The sequence below is a fragment of the Chanodichthys erythropterus genome, chromosome 15, assembly GCF_024489055.1.
Source record: "Chanodichthys erythropterus isolate Z2021 chromosome 15, ASM2448905v1, whole genome shotgun sequence".
Classification (NCBI taxonomy): Eukaryota; Metazoa; Chordata; class Actinopteri; order Cypriniformes; family Xenocyprididae; genus Chanodichthys; species Chanodichthys erythropterus.
The window spans coordinates 25124965-25151072 of record NC_090235.1 but is presented as its reverse complement, the minus strand read 5'-3'; the positions used below and the strand labels follow the sequence as shown (position 1 = coordinate 25151072).

At 36.6% G+C, this 26108-nt stretch overlaps 1 protein-coding gene across 1 annotated transcript in view; it reads left to right on the top strand.

Annotated features, from left to right (window-relative positions):
* gabbr2 (gamma-aminobutyric acid (GABA) B receptor, 2) overlaps positions 1–26108 on the top strand; it is a 243340-nt gene that overhangs the window by 57853 nt on the left and 159379 nt on the right. Inside the window, exon 2 of the mRNA XM_067412257.1 lies at positions 7252–7389. Within this exon, the coding sequence (XP_067268358.1) occupies positions 7252–7389 (138 nt within the window). The remainder of the gene's footprint in view (positions 1–7251; positions 7390–26108) is intronic.

The window sequence follows — 26108 nt, the reverse complement described above, 5'->3', positions numbered from 1 at the left end:
AAGAAAATCGAATGGGGCGTCATTGATGTGCAGGCTATTGAAAAGAAGATGACAAAACTGTTTTCTAATTGATTTCTTCTTCATTCAGTTGTATGTGCATGCACTTTTTGTAATTTTTTGCGTGTCATTAACCCTCTTTATAAGGCGCGGGCTCCATAAGACATTCTGCTCCTCATTTGCTCTCTCTCTTTATCTCTTCCTCTCTCTCTCAGTCCTGAAGTCTTCAGGTTGCATACTTGGGTGCAGTAATTTGCCATTGACTGGCGACAGGTGCAGCTGCTGCCGTTGCCACTGTTAACAAGCCGTTTCATCATGGTTAGCTTGCCGTGATTATCCCTTGTTGTTGCCACAATACCTCGGGTGGCCATTTTATGATGCTGAAGATGTCAGTGGAAATAGTTCCATTAATAATCCTTAGCCTACTGTCCTTTCCGAGTCATTTGCTTCTGCAATTGCAAATTTATGTCCTCTTCTATTTCTTTTTTCTCCATCAGATTAGAGCTGCACGATCCTTGATAAATTGAGAATCACAATTTTTATTTTGTTTGTTTGAAGCAGAAATCACAATTCTCCCACTATTCTGAACAGACAATTAAACAAAATATGTAATTTACTAAAGGTTCTGAAAATTGTTTTATTGTTGCTGTCTGTTTAAAAATGTTTAATTAATTTGAATGAATTATTTAAAAAAAATGTTTGGATTAATGATTCAATGACTTCAGTTGTTTCATTACTGGAACAATCAGTGTTTTTGAATGATTCTTTTGAATGAATGATTCAATGACAAATAATTTAACTTGTCGCCACCTAGTGGCATAGTGATGTAATTAATGCAATCGTTATTTGAAGCACCATGTTACTTTCAAAAGGTCATTTGTTCTATTTTGATTGCTACCTTAGACATCAGTGTTTATATCCAAACTATACATTTTTATCTCAGTACTTCTTTGTAACTCAGAAATAACAATACCATGTGATTGAAAAGATTGTTTGTGAATTCTCAGCGGCAGCGCCAAAGAAGATTGTTCAGTTGAGACTTTGTCAAATGTCAGGCGAATCGTATTTAGGAATAATATCGCGTGGGTGTTTGAATCGAGATCATGATGTTTTAAAGATTAATCGTGCTCCTCTACATCAGATATACACAGCAAATAAGCAAATCTAGCTAGTTAATATCTGACTAAAAATGTTTGTTTATAGTTTTGTTCATAGAGATGCAGTTGAATATATAATATATGAATTCTACCAGTTGTCCTAATTACTAATGCTTCCATAAATAACCAGTTCGTTATAGTGAGTATTTCCTGAGGGAACTAGTACTTTCTAACATGTTTTCTCAGTAGGGTATATTTGATGTGCTCAGTAAGCATCTACTGAATCTACACATAATTTGTGCTTCAGAGCTTGAGGTCTGGCTTTGTACTTTTTCCTCCTCATCTACTGGAGATCTAGAGTCCAGTCACAGGAGAAATGGTGTGTCAGCAGCAGTCTTGTGGTCACTGTGCTGTTCTGACTTACCATGCTAATGGCTTGAATGACAGGACTTTGGGACTCATTCATGTAAACACAGACTTGCCCTCTGCCATACTCCCGTTGAGCAGCCTGCCTAAGAGAATTGTTTGATTACAAAAATCCAAAATTGACCCAGATAGTTAAAGGAATATTCTAGGTTCAGCATTTGTGGCATACACAGAAACCACAGAATTTATTTTTTTATCCAGGCAATTATAACAGAACCAAACAGGAAAGAGTAAACCCTGACAGTATGATTTTGACCTTGACATGTAGCAGAGGGGGATTTTATTTATTGATAATTATACAAACTAGCTTATAGATAACAGTAAGGCTAACATACTCATACTAAAAGCCATGGCGACTTTAAAGAAGCATCAGTGACTAAATCCAGTGCTTTTATGTTGTTAAAATGTGTCTATATATATATATATATATATATATATATATATATATATATATATATATATATATATATATATAATTTGCGGTGACGTGGTGATGGTGGCCTATTGTTGTGATGTCTGTCAGTCTGACACCAGCTTTGCCAGATCCAAAATTAAGCCCTCGTACATCATCTCTGAATACTGATTAATAGCCCCATGATTGTAGCAGCCAATCCATGCTATATTATCTATCAATGCCGGCCTTGCTTTCTCCTTCATTTAGCGTTCAAAGTGAGGAGTGTGTTCCCATGACAACATGGTCAAAGCCTGCTCGGCAGATCTTGAATGTGCGCCTTATAAGGCAAACGACCACGTTGTGATTGTTGGTATTCAAAGGTGCCTTGATTTTAGTGCAGAATGTGTTTCAGTCACATGAACACCACAATTTCTTGGTCAATTACCTCACATCACATTCAGCTTGAATGTTCAGGAATGGTATTTGTATCTAGAGCTTCATTACAGACTGAATGATCATGGGTATAGTTGAAGACAGCAGTCTTGGTCAGTAGGTTGAAATAAAACATAAATTGACTGTTGATGATGATGTGCATAGTTAAATGTTGTCACGGTGATTCATTTTCACAGTGGTCCTTTATTGGTCGAGGCACTTACCCGTTCATCACTTATTCAGTGTATTTCACTCCTGGAAACTTTCATTTCTACACCTGCTGTAATCAAATCTTGTTGGAGAACAGACAATTTTTCGTTAAACAAGAAGAAAAGGCTGTTTTGCCTGTGTTTTCATGGTTACTGATGACCAGAATTAAGTGAATGTGGAGGAAATATGCAAATGAGATCTTTTAAAAGCCTGCTGTTTTATTCAGCATTATGAACAGCATCACTTCAGTCGACTCACCCTGCAGTGCCTCATCTCATATTCCTGCTCTTCGTACGCCACAGTCTATTTTCAACACTTCTATTTCTGATGCTGAAGCTCACTGGCTAGTGAATACTACCAAGTGCGATGGAGTGTCAGAAATAGAGATATACGTCTGTTGTATCATCATTGGTTGTGAGCCAGAAATATCCACCAATATCCACACAAATACCTCAAAGGCATACTGGGAATGGAAGCGTCATGCTTGTTCAACCTGATAGGCCACGTTCCAGTTCAGATTTTTGAACAGTAGATTCTGAGTACAACTTTGGGCTTTGATTAAGCTGCACAAATATTTGCGTAAAAAAGAGTGTTTGTCTGAAGTCTTTAAATTTGGCCAGTCCAGTCAAGTTGATTTTCCAACACATCATTTGTTTTCAACTAAAAACCATTTACGTATTTTAGGTTGCTCCAAACTTGTATGACTTTTCCTGTGGAACATCAAAGTAGTATTCATTAAAATATCAAAGCTTACACATTTACACACCACAAAAATACATTAACCCCTGGTTTCACAGACAAGGCTTAAAGGATTAGTTTGATTTCAAATGAAAATTAGCCCAAGCTTTGCTCACCCTCAATCCATCCTAGGTGTATATGACTTTCTTTTTTCTGATGAACACAATCAGAGAAATGTTAATAAATATCCTGACGCATCTGAGCTTTATAATGGCAGTAAAACATCCATCCATCATAAACATACTCCACACAGCTCCGGGGGGTTAATAAAGGCCTTCTGAAGCAAAGCGATGCGTTTGTGTGAAAAATATTCATATTTAACAAGTTATGAAGTAAAATATCTAGCTTCCACCAGAGTGCCTTCTGTATTCAAGTTACGAAGAAACTCTAAGAACTCTCACTTCAATTTTATTCCTGCAAATTGTAATATGGGATTGTCAAGCAGACAAACTGATCAACACTTTCATGAAAACCTGTCACAAATGTTGTATGCACCTGCCAAACTCAACTTTTTGTATTACAGTCTAGTCCACCTTAATTCAACCTTCGTTGGGAGTTTGATTGACAGGCGATCTGAACAATCATAACACAGAAATCCGCTGTTTTGTCTGACAAACAAACCAGACAGAAGAGTTAGTAGATTAACGTAGGTGGACTTGAACTTGAAAAATGGTGTATTGACGTCTTTCCGCAGTTGAAACAACATACCTTCTGATTCTGATGTTCATTCATGTTTATTTCGTGCAATATCTGAAAGCTAAGACTTTGTTTCATACCAAAAGTAACCTCCTCTTGTCTGTTGGCGCATTGTTAGTATCCTCTTTGCTCCGCTATGTAGCTAATGCAAACAGGTATGCACTGCTGTGCTAAACCAGAAAAAAACTCAACACCACCATCTAGTGGACTGAAAAAGAAATAGATTTTATTATTCTCACAAAAAGTTAAAATCTCATGTGCAATTAATTTAAAAGATTGATACTTGGCGTCTATGTATCGATACAGTATTGCCATGGAAAATATTGCGATACTATGCTGTATTGTTTTTTTTCTCCCACCCCTAATAACCAATTGTGTTTGTGAACTTTGTGTGTTTTTACATAACCTTGTGTATATTTGACAGTTTAAGTGCAGTAAGACATCAGTTTATCAGTTTAAAATCAGTTTAATACTCACAGGACACGCTGCCTGACAGCCAGCTTTCTGTGCGCGTTCTTCGGATGTGTGTGCTCAGAAAACGACAAATTATAAGTTCAAACTGTTATGGCTTTTAAACGCATGCAGGTAATTCACTTTCATGATGACAAAGAACTGCAATGTCACGTGAGTGTGGCCACAACAGAGATGATAATGAAAACCAAACATATGTGACCAGTCACGGAAAGTAGGGACACAAGTCGGTTCTGGGGCATTTTGAGTTATTCACAGATTCTGAAAGTGTAGTCTCCAAGCTTTCCAACGATGTGTAACACATGGAAATCTGATAATATTTGAAGAAGTTGTGGCCATTTGAAGGTAGGCACTCAAAAAAGCTCAAAGGGCAGAAAATGACCTAAAGATTTTGCAGTTCTCGCCTGTTCTCACCTGCTGAGAGTGACAATAGGGCTCATTTACATCTCATTTAGATAAGCCATACCCCCTGTAAAGCTGCATGGTTGCATAGCAACGACAGACGCAACGGGAAAATCGGACGCATACTATTAATAATAAAGGATAATGTGCATTGTAAATGTCAGTAATTTATCTTTTTTTACATTAGAACTTTTTGAACAGGATTCTGTGATAACTATATAGTCCTAGTTTAGACCTCAGTTAGTGGTTAGACCTGGTTTGAGTCAAAGGATTAAAAAAATCCTGTACATTAAACTCTTTAATACTTTTACTTTTGACTTATAACACACATTTTACGGCTACGGATACTTTATACTTTTACTTACGTAGGAATTTACACTGATACATTTACTATTACATTAGTAAATCCTTGTTAAGAAGTAGTAACTGGCTAAAATTATTAGCGTCACATTCAATTCAAGGATAGTAAGGTTTACAAGAGCTAAGTCATTCACACCAGTCAATTCAAGCAGTTGAAGCGTTATTCAAATTAACATGCTAAAATTACCATCTAAAAGCCCATTATAGTAATGGGGGTTGGCAAGTGATACGATGCTAACGATTACAATTAAAATGACAGTCCTGAGCTAGCTAATAACAATAGACACATGAGATAACGTGTAGCCTACGTGTTCTTAGAACGAACACAAAACGACAAACTTTGATGTTTATGGAAACTCACCCCATAAGAAACAGAAAAGATCTTGTTGCCTCCAATGAAATAAGTTGTTCAGGCACACTTTCTCTTTGACGGGGTCTTCTCTGTGGATGTAACCATCTCCGAAGTTTGCACTATGTGTCTGTTTGCCTCTAAATGTCCAATAATTTGCATGTCCTGCCACTCTTTTTCCGCAGCTAAAGAATCCAGCCGTATGTTGTACTTCAAAACATTTTCGGTGTAACGGCCACGGTTCAGCTCGTCTGCAATATTCTTTGCGGCGTCCCTCTTCATTAATTTTGATATCAGCTAGAGCCGGCCAGAGCGCTGCATAAATAAGTAGCCACGCTTCCCTTGGAGGGCGGTGGCAATAACAAAAGAAACAAAAGCCGGCGTATCCGATTCCAGTATGGAAATACAAACAGACAATGACACGCCCCTACTGCGAGATAGAATCTCTTAAAAACAAGCCGATTTCAACCTCAAAATGTACGCTTTTAAATAAACCAATACTGCTATCTAAAACACGGAGATGCTTCTTCATGATCTCAACTAACAGATTCTGCAAAAAAACAAAAATCACCAATTTTGAAAAAAAAAACAGCATGTTTTTCCTTCCACTCAAAAATGGGCATTTACAACCTGATATAATAAGTGATCTGTGGGGTTTTCTGAGCTGAAACTTCACAGACACATTCAGGGGACACCTGAGACTTATATTACATCTTGTAAAAAAGGGGCATAATAGTTCCTATTTAAATCATGTCAGTGCCATTGTTTTGTCTCAAGATGCACACCAGTAATGTTTTTTTTTTTCTAAGGCATGTTCATAAAAGCTACTTAAATGTCCTAATTGAACTAAGACTTAATCAGGCTTAATTTAAGAACTGTCTGTGAAACCAGTCCTAGGATTATTATTCGTCAGTTAATATTTTGCTTGGTTCATTAAAAGATATAAAAATGTATTAATTTTAATTTAAAAACATAATTTAATTAATAATATTAATTAATAATAATAAATGATAATACTTGTATTGCAAAATTAAATCTTAGAAAGAAACATGTTCTTTGTTTAAAACAAGACAAGAAGGCGCTTTAGCAAGCAAGGTCAAAAGGCAAGTGGAAACTCTTGACTGGGTTACCGTGTGTAGTGTTGAGACTTTTCTGCTAACGACTAGGATTCAGTCAGGTCAAGCTGACTGCTGTTAATTGACCTTCGGAAGTGTTTACTAGGGACTGAAATATCATTACCAACATCAGAAAATCAAAGATAAAACAGTTAGGGGCTCACATCACAATCAATAGCCCTGCTACATCTTTTCTTTCCTTCAACACATCTACAGAGCCAAGAGCGTTGCCATAGTGATATGAAATAGGCACATAGTGCCGCAGCGGTAGGGCTCTCCTGTATGTCAGACCATGTTTTCACATTCAGAAATTCGAGGCCCATGTTTTCTCTCCTCCATTTCCACTGTTCCAATACACATATTATGAAAGAAACATGCTTTGGGTTTTTGGTTGTACATGAGGAATGTATTTCAAGAAAAAGCTCACAAGGTTGAAACCTGCTTTTTAAGTGAATGAACTGTAAATTTAAAATAAAAAAACCTGACATTACTATTCTATGTACAGTATATTTATAAACTTTTCTGACTTAATTTTCCTTTTCCCCTCTCTTTTTCTTTCTTCAGTGTGACAATGCAAAGGGATTGCGGGCCTTCTTTGACGCAATCTGCTACGGTCCGAAACATTTGATGATCTTTGGAGGCGTGTGTCCATCGGTGACTTCAATCATCGCTGAATCGTTGGAGGGGTGGAATCTCGTGCAGGTTTGTGCAACAGCCAATATCTGCTTCATAAAATCGGCAATGTGAATATTCTTCTGCATATCATTGACTATTCTCTTTTTTCCCCTCAAAATGGCATGTTTCTGAGAGAGTTTACATACTTGAAGAATTCATTCCATACATTGGCGCTAATGATTTCCTCTGTGACATAAATACTACTATCTTAAATCAAAAGGTTGGCAAAGCCGGGCCAGAAACGTAATCCACTTCTGATGATAAAAACTGGAAAAATGAGTAAAGTTCCCAAGACCTCTGTCTTGAGTAGACCCGAGGGGGTGTTTAGTGTGTTAATACTGTGATTTTAACAGGAAGTCAGCGTTCGGTTACTCTAAGCCTACCTCCCCCTCTTGTTTGCAATATTCAGTGATATCTCTAATCTGTGTATTAGCACATCACCGACAAAAGTAGTACACTCAGGTTGCCGCCGGCACACATGGCTCGAGGAAGTAATGTAGTTAAAATCTCTCTGATGTGAGGCATGGATGACTATAAAAGAATTCCACTGAGGAATCTCCTCCGGGCTCCTACGCTTTCACTTTTGTGTTGGCAGATGTGTGGTCAGCCTCTAAGCCAGCTGACATTTCACCAAGAGAACCTGGCAATTTTCCAAAACTGTTCCATAAAAGTGGCCGGTTTCCATGAGAGGAACAGAAATTGGCAATAGCTTAGAAACCCAAAACTTATTATAGCATATATTTTTCTACTTTTGTAGTAACTATTTATAACCCACAGCTTCACAATAAATAGTTCACACACGCAAAACTAATTCACACACGCAATCGCTCTCATTGCTGGTACTGTACTAATTCATCTTTATCCGCTTTACAACAAGCAGAAATCTGTAAGAAATGTTACAATCCATAGATAAAATAACTGCTGAAAGTGAGCTATGTCAGATCACTCTTTCAAAAGAAAAAATATCCCACCTTTAATAGTCAATAACAAAATAATCGTTCATTAATTGTAATCGAAGGTAAAATGTTAAATTAATCGAGGTTTTGATTTTAGGCCATAATCGTCCAGCCCTTGTTCAGGTAGTGATGTCTGTCTTGAGTGTTTAAAAATATAATAAAAAAAAATATATATATATATTGTGCCGGAGTTTATGCTGGATTTAGTGTGGAAATAATTTTGTGAGGTTTGGATGCATTCATTGTGATTATGCTGGCTGGGTTTACAAAAGTTAAGAAAATTGGATGGTCCTGTGTTCATCTGATGTCAGAAAGTTTCAGAAGTTCTGAATGAGTTTTTGATATTGTACATCTTAGATTTTTATAAATATCTCAGGAGGTGAAGTTTGGAGTTCTTACAGTTATTTTTCTTAGTGTTATGAACTTTATCTCAAAAGATAAAGGAGAGATTGATTACTTATATGACTACTATGATTACTTTAACATCAACATCAACACTCAGGATAAAACTTTGCAAAAAGTGTCCAGCTTGTCACTGGGGCAGTACCCTTGAAGGGACAACTTTTTACCTTATTTACCCCTAAAAAGTTAATATTAATATCTTAAAGGGTTCATATTACAGCTCTGAGGCACTAACATGTATATTTTCAGTGTAGATAAGGTTGTTCCCTTAAGGTACTGCCTCAGTGACAAGCTGGTGTACCCCTATATTAAAAGGTATGATTTTTACACAGTGAATGGATCAGGGAAATATCATAAATGGAAAAAATAACCTTGCCATTTCTCTAATTAATGTATTTGTGGTCTTACACTGGTCTTGTCTTCCTGAGGATAAGCTTACAGAAGTCCTAATTTGTGAAGTAATCTCCCATTAACCCCAGATGAGTAGATCTTTAATTAGCCTGGGTGATGGGAAGCGTACACATCCACAATGGGATTAGCAGTGACACGCCTCAGAAAGGCTTTTATATGACAAAATAAAACAAACAAAGGGAACTGAGCAGGCCCATGCATGGGGTAATGAAAATTCAAAAAGCAAAGATGAAAACGGGACAGCAGGTCCAGGGGTCTGGGGTCACTTCATGTATTCATTGCTGGAATCTCTTTGGTGGTGAAAAAGCAGTTTTATGGCAGCAGTGACGAGGCAATAAGCACCAGGTGCACATCATTACGCTCTTCTAGCAGCGTATCCATTTCCGTGCCCCTCCTCTTGGCCGCGTTGTGGTATTATGAGGCTGGATGGGGAACAGCAGAGGGCCGACGGCTGGAGATTCCTCAGTCACACCTGCTGATCCGTTTCATAAGAGCGAAAGAGACGAATGAACTTCAGTTTCATCAAAACCACACTTCAACACTAAGATTCTGTACTTTTATTTTTAATTTAATGGATGTGTTTAATGAGAATGGGAAATGGCGGCTGGTTGATAGATTGTGTAATTATATTTAATGAAAGCATCAGTCGGTTCTGAGAGCCAAAAAAACGAGAGTGGCAGCTAACACGGTTGTGTTTTCATCAATGAAATTATATGCACGTGTTTGAACCTCCAGAGATGTGCCAACATGCAAACAGCCCTAGAGTAAACTTTTGACCTCAAGAGCCATTGAAATCTGTTAGGATGTCAGTTTCCACAGGCATTCCTCTCCTGCGTACTGTGTAATTAAATAGTGCTGAGCTTCCTTTGTGCTTCTCAAATCATCACTTGGCATTCAGTGGATCTGAATGGCTCCTCTGTTATGAAGTGGCTTACATCAGTGCTTGCAATGTGCAGAGATATTAACATGACTCGAGTGCTTTGAATCAAATTGAATGTCATCCAGACTATGAGAGAATGATTATTTTGAGCTGAGACATTCCTTTCTCCCTAAGCGCTCGGATGATATCGTGCCCTTGTGCGATATGCATCTTTTGTATAGCAGAGAAAACGATAAACATGGGAGAATGCTATTTTCTGTTACTTCTGTTACTAATATAGATGCCTTATTGTAGGCCAGACTCACAGGTGGTGTTTGTGAAGTTATTATACTGTTGAAGTAGTCCCTGTTCTAACCCTGATTAAGGTAACAATGCTCACAACATCATAATAAAAGTGATTAGATGAGATTAGGCATATTGCATATATTGATATGCAATGCCAAGATGCGACTGCAAACCTCCCTTGATAGAGAAATGAGCATACCTGCAGGAAAGAACAATCACAAATTAGATCTTGTTAATATGTCAAATGCTTCATCTCAAATGGAGAGTGAAAGGAGGCTTCTGCTGGAATTTAAAAGAGATGGCAACACAAACAGGTTTTCCATGCTCATCATTTTTACATTTGTATGCTCATAAATGCACATAATAAAACTTAGAGGATGGATACATTTTCATTTGGCAATGATGAAAACATATTCACTGAATACATTCTCAGATGCACATCAAAAAATCATGTGACTTTGATCTCTAGCATTCACATCTTGGATAGTAACATACTGTAGCTCATAGTCTCAAACTGTTCTCAAAGTCAACCCTTTTGAAAAAGTAGTGTGCTTAATTGTATTGAATGTGCACTTGTAGTGCACTTCAAGTCTTAAAAAAACTGTATTTGTAGATAATATATGAGTAAAAATCAAGTGGACTTAAAGAGTGTACACTTTCATGAGTATATTTCTTAAAATATATATTAACTTTAAGTGTAATATTAAATAACACTAAAGTAAAAATTAAAATTAAGTACTTTACATGTGCTTTAGTTAGTATGTTAGTCAACACATCAGAATAAGTACATTTAATAAATAACTTTAAACAATGAAAAAGTAATATTAAAACATAATAGTTTAAAATGTACTTTACAGTGAAACTTTTGATTTGACATTATTACAAAGTTCACTTTTTAAAATTGTGTTAAATGTACTAAATTGCAACTTCACAGTTACAAATATATGTGACCCGTGCTGGAAAAATGAGTCGCAATGAGCACATTTTCAAAAATGAGTCTTTGTTATTCTCAAAAAACCTTCAAAATGGTGTATGATTTGTTGGAATCCAACAAAAAATTACCCGTTTGAAGTAGATAGAGTCAGCAACGTACATTTTGAAAAAAATCTAGTTAAAGTTTTCTGAAGGTTCCAAAACAAAATCACCTAAAAACCTTAATATCTCTGCAATAACACCAAATTTAGCACAAACCATGTCAAAACCCATATCTATAGGAAATATATATATATTCAACATTTTTCCATGATTCCACAATTGTTTGATTAACATTAATGAAACAGACAACCTATATACTGTATCACAGGGATCTAATTCTAATATAATGTTACACATAGGGCTGGACGATTAATCGAAAAGTAATCGAAACCGAAATTCAGAACCTCTAACCGACGTAATTTTCCCATGTCGGTTATTTTGTTTTTTTAATACTGTTAATACTTCCGACTTACAAACATAGTACAGCGTATGTAGCCACATGACTCCATCCCGTCCAGTCAGTGGCAAAAAAGCAAAACACGGAGGTTTAACCGGCCAGTTCAACACAGTGATGGCGCGCGAGCGGTGAGACTTGCGTATTCACTAAACTTTGTCAGTTGTATGTTTTATGCTTTGGACATTCAAGCGATTAGACGATCTGATGTGTATTATTATATTTAGCTAACGCGCTCGCACAGCTGCTTTGTGGCACGAACACTCATACAAACAGTTGCTGCGCAATGCGTGAAGATCGCGCGCACTGAGAGGAACACAGAAACTAGTTGTCAGCACTGTCCAGTGATTTATGACAACAGTAGCTTAGAAACTCAAAAGTTATTATAGCATATGTTTTTCTACTTTTGAAGGAACTATTTACAACGAGCAGAAATCTGTAAGAAATGTTACAAACCATAGATAAAATAACTGCTGAAAGTGAGCTGTGTCAGATCGCTCTTTCAATAGGAAAAAATATCCCACCTTTAATAGTCATATTTACAGTACAAACCTTGAACTATGAGGGCAAAAAAACAAAAAAAAAACAGAAACAAAATAATCGTTCATTAATCATAATCGAGTTAAAATATTCAATTAATCGAGGTTTTGATTTTAGGCCATAATCGTCCAGCCCTAGTTACACATCAGATGTTTTTCCCCAACAGTTAACCAAATGTTCAATTTAGACATAACAGATAATGTTTGCGTGAAGGCTCGCCAAGACAGATTTTTTGAAATACTGTAATTCTGTATGTACTGTCTTTGTATGCACGCTTCGGATCTGTCAGTCAGTACAAGTACGATCGTTTTGTTTACATCAGTGTAAGTTTGAAAATATAATTTCATTGGTTCAGACTCATGCCATCCAGAATTTGCTATGAATATTTACAGTTGGAATGCTGCGCTTTACAACAATACCAAACTTGTGCTGAGGGAAGTGTCAGACGTCGAGAAGCGAGCAGAGAAACACAACACTTTTCGTGGTCAAAGGAATGGTACTCCTATCAGAATACATAGAAATAAAGATACTTTTAGATGTTTAATTGCTATTTGGAGCATTGGGATTGCTAGACAAAGACTTAATGAGCTAATTTTTGTGAAAACCTCAAATTCGACCAAAATGGACATTTTTAACTTGTTTTGCCTGTAGCTCGAAATTAGCCTGTGTGCATTCCGACTCATTTTGCCAGCACTAGTCAAATATTTAAATAAATCTCACAAGTTTCAATGGAAATTACATTAAAGTAGGTTAGTCTACTATAAATGCTTGGCAGTACACTTTATATTTCAAAGACAATATAAGTAATTATGAAATTACAGATAAGGATCTACTTATGTCCTACTCAACTGGGTCAAAAAAAGAACTCTTAAGTTCAACTAATTGCATTTATTAATTTAAAATATAATACATTTTTCATTTAATTGTAAATCTACATGCAATTAGGTGTCCAAAAACATTACATTCACTACACACTTAAATATATCCTTTTAAAGTATATTATTTTGATAATAAGTAGGCTACTCTTTAAAAGTATGCTAATGTGTACTCCTTTTTCACAAGGGAAAAGTTTTTAATTGATTTCCATATGAAACATTTGTCATCAATCTTTATAGATTTATACTCTTACTGTGTGTAAACAATTGGCTTTTTGTCTCTTTTTTTATTTCTCCAAAGAGATAAACATCTGAGACATTTGAGTTGATACTCAGTTTATATATAACTGAGAACTCAGGGCAACCTACAGTATGTGCAATAAAATGTCTCTTTGCACAGTAGTAACTTTAATAAGTATCTGAGAATTCAAGAAAAAATAAAATACTTAGACCATCAAGGATTATAGTAAAACCACAGAATTCTGTTTCTTGCATTACGCTTTCCATGAGGTACTTCTCATTTTTCATAGTTTGTATTGGGGCAGCCATTTTGTTGATGGAGTATGTTTCTCAGGGGATATTTTGGTAAAAGCATAATGGAGGTGCTGCTGTCAAAAGTGTCATTTTTTGGAGTTGGAGTTGTGGCTAAGTGGTTAGCATATTGCTCTCACGTGTTTAAACTGACATGCAAGTTTGAATCTAGCTGATCCTATTCCCACCTTTTCTCCTCATAAATTCTTGTTCTGTCCACTCCCCTATAAAATAACATCAAAGCTAAAAGTGAAGTAAAAGAGTTATTGTCTGTCAGTAGCATTTGTTTGATTGGCTAGGCTGAGAAATTCGCCATGCTTACGTTGATGAAAATCTGTGCCATCACAGCCCCAAAATTAGGCCAAGAGAAGTATAAATAGACAGCGTTTCTATGATTTAGAGATGTTTACATGGGCGTTTCCTCTTGCGCTTGCATTATTCTTGGTATTGTTGAGATCCAAGCAGTATGTCTTTGAGCCTGTCAGCCTCTCATCTGCTCCCAGCCGAGCATGTGCCAGAACCAGACTGTTGTCGACGTGCTTCAGCAGACGCCGTCTTCCTCTTTGACGTCAACTACAGGAGTGAGAAGTACAGCCAACTCCCAAAGCTGTTTACATATGGCCGCTTCCCAGACTGACAGAGAGAGGTTAGCACACAAAGTTAATGTAAGGCCTACAACTAGGATTGGGCGAATGCTGTATTGAGAGAACTGATCCTCACATTTAAATATCGATCATTTAAAGTAGTGGCAAAAAAAAAGTCTGAACAAAAGCAGAAATGCTAAAAGACACAAGCAATCATCAACAGCACTCCACAGAGCATATTATGAAATATGCAAATTATAAATATTATTTATGTTATTTATATTTTATTATTTATGTTTTTTATTACATAATTATTTATGATAATCATGTAAGAAATGTTCCACATGATCAATGATTTCTGAAGGATCATGTGACACTGAAGACCGGAGGCTGCTGGAAATTCAGCTTTGCCATCACTGGAATAAATTATTAAAATACAGTTATTTTAAATTGTAATAACTGTATTTTGATCAAATAAATGCAGCCTTGGTGAGCAGAAGAGACTTTTAAACTTTCAAAAACATTTAAAAAATCTTACCCACCCCAGACTTTTAAACAGAAGTCTGATTATTAACTATTCTTATTATTTTTAAAAAGAAAATGGTTTTCAAATGTATTGTTAAATGGCCATAATTACCTCTTATATGTTTAGAAATTGCTAAAACAAAACAAACAACAAAAAAAGCCTTTAATAGAAGCATAGTACTGTATTGGCAATGCTAGCGGAGATATTGGCCTTGATAGAACTTGGTATTGGATCAAAAATAAAATTATAGCTATTGCCCATTCTTATCGAAAACCTTTTTTTTGGTTTGTTTTCATTTTCATAGTCTGGGAATTTGCACAAATGACAGCTTTTTTGAGTATTAAATCTGGCAGTCCAGACAGACAATGTGTCATTAAGCATTTAGATTCTCTCTCTGAGGAATATTTACAAAAATGTCACCTGCCTTTTCGCATTTACTGGGAGCAGGAAATAAAAGAAGCCGGCAGTTTTGTTGAATAACCTGAATATTTCAGCTGCTCCAACCTTAATTAATTTAACTTGAAACAATGCAGGCAATAATCATTAGTCCATGTCAAACATGATGCCAGCTCAGTGTTGAACCAGTGAGATTCCTGCTCTAAGCACTGAGGAATTCAAATTGTGCACACGCACATATACACACCTCTCACATTTCGCTGTGGGTGTTACCGTGAACGGTTTGTGGGTACCATCTGCCCTCAGATTTATGTAACAACTGATCCACAAGCAACTCTCGCACATCCTGATTGTGACTCATGTCCCATGATGCCCCAGAATGGTACAGTATTAGTGAGAGGTTCACACATCCCTGCCTGCTCTGTTCTTAGAGGCCTAATCGAAACGTGTGAGAGGATGAAACGGAAACTACTCAAAGGAAGATACTTCTGGAAAAAATCCCCAAAAAAAGGAACTGAAATGAGTCTGTTGTTCAGAAATTTCATCTATGGTTTCATACATGATAATATTGTTGCTATTTAAAGGAGTCAATATTTGAGAAATCTAATTTTTCCTTGATCTTCTGACATATAAGAGGACGTTGTACTATAAAAATATCCTGTAAGTTTCAGAACTCAAAACTTCCATGTTGGACCAAAAATAGCTTTTATTGAAACCAAGCTCAGAAAGCAACTCATTTTGGATTTTGTCACATTATTAAGCAATGAAAGACCGCCCCTATACAAGATCAATGCCTACTTCTACATAATTGTCTCTTTAGCTCCGCCCACTGATTTGCACGTCATGTAATAGTAAATACTAGTCAGATGCAAACACAGGATTACTTCAGCAACAATGCAATAGAGATGCATCTGAGGCTTACAAAACGTTTTGAAGTGCCAAGATGTGGAAAAACAGTCTTTGCATTGTCATCCTTGTGATCCTAACATTAAGAAAGCAGTCAGATCATGTCAATAAGACACATTTGTTTGTTCATTTCATTTTACTGTAGATTTGTTTTTAAACAAGAATAAAGCTATTAGCATTTTTTTAAACTGTCAGTTTCACTGTCTTGAAACTTTTTGAGTACCGTCAGGGGACGGTGCTGATGGCACATAAGTTTTGTAATGCTACACCAATGCATTCATAAAGTATAGCAATTTATATCATAATACTGTATTGTAGTTAGTGACAGATTCATGTTTTTTTTAATTATAGTGCCACCAAGTCACACAATCCCACCACATTTTTATGTGTCCTTAGAGTGCACCCATACAAGTGTGTCAAATTTGGTGAAAATATATCAGTTATAGACATTTATATTAGCACATAAAAAATGACACATGTGCGACTTTGATGGCATTTTTTGCCAATCAAATCAAATTTTGCGAATCAAAATTTTGACATTTGGCCATTAGTGTATAGCCAAAGACTTATGTTTTCGAATCTAATGAGACCTTTTATAATTTTTGGGCAAATGGTTCAGAAGTTATAAGCAAAAATAGCCATTTTTCATACCTCCAGACCACTAGATGGCACTGTGCCGAAACGCTGCTTGTGAGGACACATACCAGGTTTGGTCCAAATATGCTAAAGTGTTATATTGCATCACTTCCAATTTGGAGTGTTCTCTGTCGAATTCATTCACACATATTTTGAAAACGGTTAAGTTTATCAAAAAGCTTTTAATAACTTTTTTCCAGCATCGTCTGAAGTGATGCAAGCCAATTTTCATACAAAATTTTCGAAAAATTAGTTTTTTTGCAAAATTCAAAATGGCGGAAACTTCAAAATTAAATTTCTTTTTGTTTCTAGCCCTTACAGTTAAAAAGTTATTAGCATAAACAATAAACATAAGTGTAACTTTAGACAGTTGGTGGTGCTAAAAGGATTAGTTAGAGACTCCAAATTTTCTATGGTGACATTTTAGACTGTCCTTTATCTATGTGCCAAATTTCATAACTTTCCCGCAAACGGTTCAATGGGTTGCCATAGACTTCCAGAGTGGAAGAAGAAGAAGAAGAAGAAGAAGAAATGGAAGAATAATAAATAGAACGCCAAAGATTACAGTAATAATAATAACAATAATGATGATAATAACTACTTTTTAATGATAATTTATAGCTTAAAATTTAATGTGTGGGTCTAGAACAGGGGTAAAAAACTAAAATCTATACATAAAATACGTGCTTAGGAAAGTAGCAAAGTTAAATAATAATGGCTTGGGAAAACTGCCCGAGGTTGAAGAAACATAGATGTTGTACGTGCCACTCTTCATTATTTAATGAATGGAGGATTTGGCATGCAGCTAAAGATCTTTGCCAACCAATCTTGGAAGTAGTCTGCTCCAAAAGTGGACCGGCTTTGTCGATCAATTAGCTGTTAGTAGTGAATATTTCATTTTCTGCAAGTTATATGCCCATTATAGATCATGTGTGCCAGAAAGGGTTTTTATAGCACCATAAACCTTTCAGAGCATAATGTGTTGGATCCCGCTTCCCTGTTTTTGAGAAATAATGGCTTCTCTTATAATTTAGAGAAACTACCATCAACAGATGTCGATTTCTCTGTTGAACTAAAACTAAATGCAGTTCTGAAAAACGGCCTCTGCTGGGTGTGAGAGAAAAAAATGTTTGATGTCTCTGTTCACTTAGTGTGGACATGCTATAAAGACAACAGCTTTGTATTATCTTGAAGGTGCAGTAAGTGACTTTTGAAAAACACTGTTGAAAGTGGATCAGACCGAGCACCACAACAAACTTGTAGCCAATCAGCAGTAAGGGGGCGTATACACTCATGATGGGGGAGGAGAGAGAGTTAGCAAGAGGGAGATTTGAAGAAAGACTGCAGAAAGAGAGATGGCTGAGAAACATTACAAAAGAGAAAAGGTCACAGGAATATCACTGGAAAAAGAAGGGTCATGATCAAGCAATTGCTTTAAGACCTGCATTAATATTAAAAAAGCTTTCCAGTGCTAGAGAAACCTAAGTGGGAAGGCCTGAAAACGCTCCATGCGTGTGTAACATTGGTTTTGAGTGTGTGCTGCTGGTGACTAACGAATACATTCTCGCATACTTTATGTTTATGTTTCGTTCTTCCTTGTTGTTCATTTGTCATCTTCCTTTCGAGAAGCTTTATTTTGCTTTGGTACTATGATAAAGAGACATATGTTCTTGCATTGTATGTTTGTGCATTTTGGGGTCGGAACAAGTGCTGAACAATAATTCTCAGAAAACCTTTAATCACAAGCAGCCTTGATGCAACACTGAGTAATATCCAATGAGAGGCTGAATTTGTTCAAATGTAGCGCAGCAAGAATTATGAACAATATAGCAATTCATATTATGAACACTGTACAGCATCAGTTGTTCTGTACTCACTCGGCTGATAAGCTCAGAACAAAAGATGGTTCCTGTCCTCTCTCTCTTCCTTTCTTTTGCACCATCATTGTTTTATTCTTTTGGAAAAGTAAAACTAGTTTTGCTGCAATTCCTCAGAGTGCCATAGTAAACTCCTAAATAAAACATGTGCTGCTGCTGTGTGCTGCTCAGCTAACGTCAAACCCTTTCTTGTTCACTATCCATTTTTCATGGGCTCCAAGTTGAAGTAAAAAAAAATCACAGGTTGGGCTTTTTGCAGGGGTGCTGGGGGCCATTTGATAAGCATGACCTAAATGAAAGACTGTCTGTTGGTGTGGCAAACAAAACTACACCAAAAATGGTCAAGTGTTACTATTCAACTAATCAACATGGCTCAAGTTGAGCCAAGGCCACTTTATTTTTATTGTATGAGTAGATATGTTGTGCTTGATGAATCTTGTCAAGCATGGAAAAACAGCAAGTAATGAATATTAAATGAGAGTAAAACTTGCCAACTCTTGGCTCCTTAAATGCAAATGATGTCACTTCCTCTTTGTTGGTCGACAGGTTCAAGTTGGTCACATGGATTCGCCGCATTGTCCAACAGAAAGCTGCTTGGTTTGAAAGTGATTTCTGTGTGAGCTGTGCTTCATACATTACTACACTACAGCTTTTTTGCCTGGAAGATTTCACAGAAATGTGACCACACCTTTAGTCTAAGGATGATTTTACTGGGATGGAGCTTCTCTCAGGCTGTTTGATTAAGACCACAGGGACAGAAGAGATGCGCTGAAGAAAGCCAATTAGTGTGCGATTTTACACTATGCACATCTCCTGCTCACAAACACATCAAGATTTTCCTCAGAGCCACTGAACTGTTCTCATGAACACCTTTGCTTATTTTCTACGTTTTTTTATGTTTTGTTATCGCTGCATGTTAAATGAATCAGGCTAATGGCTTAAAGACTGTTGTTAACATAACTTGCTGTTGTCTAACTAGCAATTTGTCGCTCACTAGTGAATACATGTTTTTTTGGAAAAGGTCAATGGAAGGTACAGAATATATTTAGGGTAGACATTTTTTGGTCTTAGACCTGAGTAGAAAACTTTTTAGACTAGCATTTAGCACACATGTTCCAGGTGCATTGCACTGTGGTGCTGCAGTTGGAAAATCTGGTTTGAATCAGGTTTTAATCTGGACTCTGTAATGTCCTATTCTCAAAGATGCAGCCCTGTATTTTTTTTTTTTTTTTTTCATTAAATATCTTGTTTCCAGTGTTGTAGTTGAGACCAGCTTATTTAACCCTCAGGGGTCTGAGGATTTTTGGGGCCCTGGAGAAGTTTTGACATGCCCTGACATTTGTGCTTTTTTCAGTTGTTCATAAACATATTAATGCAGAAAGTGTCATTACACTGTATTCAGCACAAACTAGGCTACAATAATATGTAATATGTATGTACATGTTTGTGTTTTTGAAGGAATAACGTTTATGCGTGGTTGTTGAAAAAACAAAAAACTTAAGTCACTGAAATAAGGCCAAAAAATATATATATTAAAACTGTGTTCACAAGGATTCTGGGTATTGGAGGTTGTAGACTAGAGTTTTTGCTTCAGAATGAAGTAAAAATTATCCTGACCAGAAGAGAGGAGAATCCAATTAAAGACAGAGACCAGAAGAGAGGCGAATCCAAGTCAAGACCGAGACCAGAAGAGGGGAGAATCGAAGTCAAGACCGATACCAGAAGAGGGGCGAATCCAATTCAAGACCGAGACCAGAAGAGGGGCGAATCCAAGTCAAGACCGAGACCAGAAGAGAGGAGAATCCAAGTCAAGACCGAGACCAGAAGAGGGTCGAATCCAATTCAAGACCGAGACCAGAAGAGGGGCGAATCCAATTCAAGACTGAGACCAGAAGAGGGGCGAATCCAATTCAAGACCGAGACCAGAAGAGGGGTGAATCCAAGTCAAGACCGAGACCAGAAGAGGGGCGAATCCAATTCAAGACCGAGACCAGAAGAGGGGTGAATCCAAGTCAAGACCGAGACCAGAAGAGGGGCGAATCCAATTCAAGACTGAGACCAGAAGAGGGGCGAATCTAATTCAAGACCGAGACCAGAAGAGGGGTGAATCCAAGTCAAGACCGAGACCAGAAGAGGGTCGAATCCAATTCAAGACCGAGACCAGAAGAGGGGCGAATCCAATTCAAGACTGAGACCAGAAGAGGGGCGAATCCAATTCAAGACCGAGACCAGAAGAGGGGTGAATCCAAGTCAAGACCGAGACCAGAAGAGGGGCGAATCCAATTCAAGACCGAGACCAGAAGAGGGGTGAATCCAAGTCAAGACCGAGACCAGAAGAGGGGCGAATCCAATTCAAGACTGAGACCAGAAGAGGGGCGAATCTAATTCAAGACCGAGACCAGAAGAGGGGTGAATCCAAGTCAAGACCGAGACCAGAAGAGGGGCGAATCCAATTCAAGACTGAGACCAGAAGAGGGGCGAATCCAATTCAAGACCGAGACCAGAAGAGGGGTGAATCCAATTCAAGACCGAGACCAGAAGAGGGGCGAATCCAAGTCAAGACCGAGACCAGAAGAGGGGTGAATCCAAGTCAAGACCGAGACCAGAAGAGGGGCGAATCCAATTCAAGACTGAGACCAGAAGAGGGGCGAATCCAATTCAAGACCGAGACCAGAAGAGGGGTGAATCCAAGTCAAGACCGAGACCAGAAGAGGGGCAAATCCAAGGCAAGACCAAGACCAGAAGAGAGGCGAATCCAAGTCAAGATCAAGTCGACTTGCTCCTGAGACTATGGGCCTGTTTACACCTGGTCACTTCACGTTTTTTTTTTCTGATCGGATAGCTATCCGACCGTGAAAAGACCAGGTCTAAATGCCCTCCGAAACACATGTAAATTTAACTCCTCCCAAAAATACTAAAAAATAAATGTGTGAGAGCATGTTATAGGCTAAATAACATTTATAGTCAGATATGACAGCGCTACTGCTGCATGCATTAGAGTAGCTGAGTATTTATTAGCAAGACAACGCGCAAACTGCCGCAAATCAAAATGAAAGCAAGTCACAGGCAATCATCTTCATTAAAAGTAAACAGACTAAATGATCTTACCAGTGCTGTTGCTGTGCTCTCTCCTATTGCGTTCTTTAATTTTTAAATTAGCTGATGATCAATAAAATTCAGGTCATATTTGTTGCTTTCGGTGACGTGAACTACATTGAATCTGCATATAGCATGGGAATTGAAGATCAGATTTATATCCGTTTTGTGGAGACACATTTATGTGGCCAAGTGTAAATGCATTCGTTTTTATAAATCAGATAGCTATCCGATCAGAGAAAACGGCTGAAGTGACCAGGTGTAAACAGGCCCTATGACGGGAAAATATGATCTCAGACTCAAGAACCAAGAAGACCATGAAAATATGGTCTTGGCAGTTTTGTTATTGTTAACAAAATCTATTAAAAATAATTTTCATTGATTTGAAATAACACTGAAATAAATAAAAAAAGGTATAAATATTCAATGAAAAACTTAAACTAAAAACCTAAAGCTAAATAGAAATAAAAATAAGAATGACAAAAGCACATAACAAAAATACTGAAACTTAAACTAACATTAAAATGAAAAGTAGTCAAATAAAATTTAAATAAAAAATATTAATAAATATTATACAAGTACATAAATAATGCTAAAAATAACACTGGTTCCAGAACAATGACCAAGAGAGTGAAAATCAAGCCACAAGTCTGAGTCCAAGACCATATTTTGGTCCTGTTATGGACTTGACTTGACCTTCTTTTGGTTTCGGCCTTCACTCAGACTGGAATGAGCTGGTCTTGACTACAACACTGCCCTTTTAATTAAAAAAGGCATCACATTATGTAAGAAACATGGGTTGCTAATGCCTTCATTTGAAGGTTTCACTGTGGCAATAGTACAAAAAAATCAGAATAGACAGGAACATGAGTGCTTGTGGACTGTACATATGTGAGCTGCACTGTATCTGCAGGCGCTCCCAGCAGTGAGATCTCGCTGTGAGTTTGCACTCAGTCTGAGAGCAGTGTGTCCAGTTTACACTCATTAGCCACATTAGCAGCCTTCCTGCTGTGCCTCCCTGCGCTCTGTTCTCAATACGACAGCATTTACCCTAAACTACGGACATCACACAAATGAGTATTATATACATGACTGGTTATTGTGATGATTACATGGCTGCCTGTGCTCTGTAAAACAGCAGAAGGATGTACCACATTCGGTGTCAAATCAAAAGACGTTTCATATGGAGGCAGTGGTTTTCAAGCCTTTTTCTTGAGGCCACTGACGATTGTCTGACTGTATTTAGATAATGTATTATTAAAATGTAAGTGCAGTAGACATGGATGAAAGATCCAGTCTCATATTTTTTCAGCCTTGTTCTAGTATTGGATTTTTTTTTCTGGCTTTGAGAATTTTTTTATTTAGGTCACATTTTCTGCACCACTTTGAAGAGCTGGGGTATGAATTATTTACTGGTGGAAAAAGGGCTTTGAACAAGGAAATGCCATGATGAAGGGATCCTGTGATTATTGCCTTTCCAAAATAAATGTGCTTTAATTACACAAAATGGAATGTTTACTGTCATGTGATCTGTTATCCCTTTCTGGGCACAGTGCTTGTAGGCACATCAGTTACAGTCTTTCATGCGTGTTATTTATTTGAGCACTTATATTGCATTTATTTATTTTTTTATTTAATGACCATTTATTTGAAGTATAGGATGAAAAAATGTGGGGGGACTATATACATAAAAAAATAATAAAAATAAATTATTTGATCTGCATAAACATTTATATATATATATATATATATATATATATATATATATATATATATAGTTAGGGGATATACAGTTTGTACAACATAAAAATCATTGTCTATAGAATGTCCCCATATATTTAATTTCATTCCAAAATAAATAAATAAATCAAAATTCTTACTGACCACACACTTTTGAACAGTAGTGTAAAATGTTACAAAAGCTTTCTATTTAAAAAAATGCTGTCCTTTTGAACTTTCTATTCATTAAAATATCCTGAAAAATTTTGTACACAACTGTTTTCAACATAATAATAATAAATCTTTCTTGATCAGCAAATTAAAATTATTTCTGAAGGGTCAAATGACACTGAAGACTGGAGTAATGATGCTTAAAATTCAGCTTCGCATCACAAGAACAAACATTTTATAATATAATCAAATAGACAACAATTATTTAAAATTGTAATAAGTGACTTCTTTTAAAAAAAAAAAAAAATATATATATATATATATATATATATATATATATATATATATATATATATATATATATATATATATATATATACACAGTCTTTCTCTTTCTGAATTACGCAGAGGATATATTCAAATGACTAAGCTGGTGATGTAACACTGTAGACAACACATGGAGGAACATGTACAAGTCACAGCTCACTGTCTCCATGCTATGAATCAAAGAGAGAGAGAGAGAGAGAGAGAGACAGAGAGAGACAGATATAGATAGAAAGAAAGTGTTTTGTTTAAAGCAACTACATTAAGACTCCAGTGCAAATTAGGGGCTCTGTAAGTATATTCTGAGCAGACTTTCAGTACTTTATTAGTGCTTTTTCTTGAAAAAGAAACAGAAGAAGTTTTCATTATAAATCAATCACTTTAGCTCTGTTCTACAACCTAGTGAGCTGCGCATTAGCTTGATCCAGCCTGGAAAATACTGTTTTTTGTCATGAATTGAGCGTTTAGAAACAAAATATGTGAGACAGTTGTTGTCAGATTTCATTGGTGATTTCAAATATGAAATTTAATCGAAAGGTTGGCAGACAGCTTTGGAGAATTTGATGTTTCCCCATTCAAAGAGATAGGAGATACACTTGCATGCCCAAGAAGCGTTTCAAAGATGGCCGCCAAGTGAAATGACTTGTCTTAAAGGGACTTTGCGTTAATGCCTTAAATTCACCATGAAATAAAAGTTGAAAATATGTTTTTTAATGGAATATTGCAGTATTTATTATAAATGATTTTTCTGTGCACATCATTATTTTTTTATTCAGGTGTTCTCATAATGTTTTATCAAAATAACTTTCCCACGCTCTTGCAGCGATATCTCTTTTAATGACGTGTTTACTGCCACAAGGGTGGGACAACCTGTCAATCACATGAGCTCCACCAATAGAAAACCACAATGTCCCTCCCTACATTTGTTCTTGTTCAAGAAGCCGTTTTACCCGGATGTATGTCAAAATAGGAAAGAAAAGTCTATCGCTACTTCCATTTCATACCGACTTGTCTTTACAAAAAGTCTGTAGGAAGCTAACAAGGTTGGACCAGAGTAAATATTATCTTGCCATCATGCACAAATCTTTTTTTTTTTTTTTTTCTGAAAATATTTGTGCGCTGCTCCAGATAGCAGAGATGCTTTTGCAACAGTTATACACCATGTTGTCTTGCAGCAAACAGATCCATTTTCACAGCCTGTGGCTACTGGGCTACTGTGTCAGTAAATCTTTGAGCCTGAGCCTGTTACAGTGCTGGACGTGTTTGTGAAAAGGGCCCCAGATGGGTTTGGGCATATGACAATGTGTTGACTCATGTCTGCTGGGGAAACAGCGACCTGTGGTCATTGGAATGCACTGGCCTCATTCATGCTGCGGGTACTGGTGTCATCATTCACCGCTGAATGCCAGCGCCACACAGTGCCAGGGCCGCCATCTGATGCAAGATTGGACTTTGAAGGTCAAATGCTTCCCCAAATTTGTTCCTAACATGTCACATCCTACAGTGAGTATGAGGATGTCTCTAAAACTGAAATTTTTAAGCAATGATTTTGACAGAAAATGATCTTGCAATATGAACATTTGGTCGCACTTTAGATGATGGTTGAATTCTCACTATTAAATAACTATTAACTATGACTTTTGCCTCTATAAACTCCTAATTACTGCTTGTTAATCATTAGTAAGGTACATGTTAAGTTTAGTTATTGGGTAGGATTAAGGGATGTAGAATATGGTCATAAAGAATAATGCATTAAAATTTGCTTAATAAGTACTAATTAACGTCCATTATCCTATAGTAATATGCATGCTAATAAGCAACTAGTTAATAGTGAGAACCGGACTCAAACTAAAGTGTTACCAAACATTTTAAGATAATAAAGGCACATCAGACTTTGGAGGTGTTGAAAGGGCGTGTAATGTGACCTCATTAGTATTCATGGATATGTATAGTACATTTTGTTAAATTTAGATACTGTGAAATACAAAATCAGCATATGCACAGCTTCTATGTGCGTGTGTATATAGAAGGGTTTCTATTTATCTGTTAAGGTTCATAGAATACTGAATATTTCATAGGTGGATTTTATTGTATTTATAATAAAAAATATAAAATTAAATATTATTATATTTTCCCCTTTAAAATAATTTCCAATTTTTTACCATTATAAGAGCATTTTTTTTTATAAACTTATTAAATGTA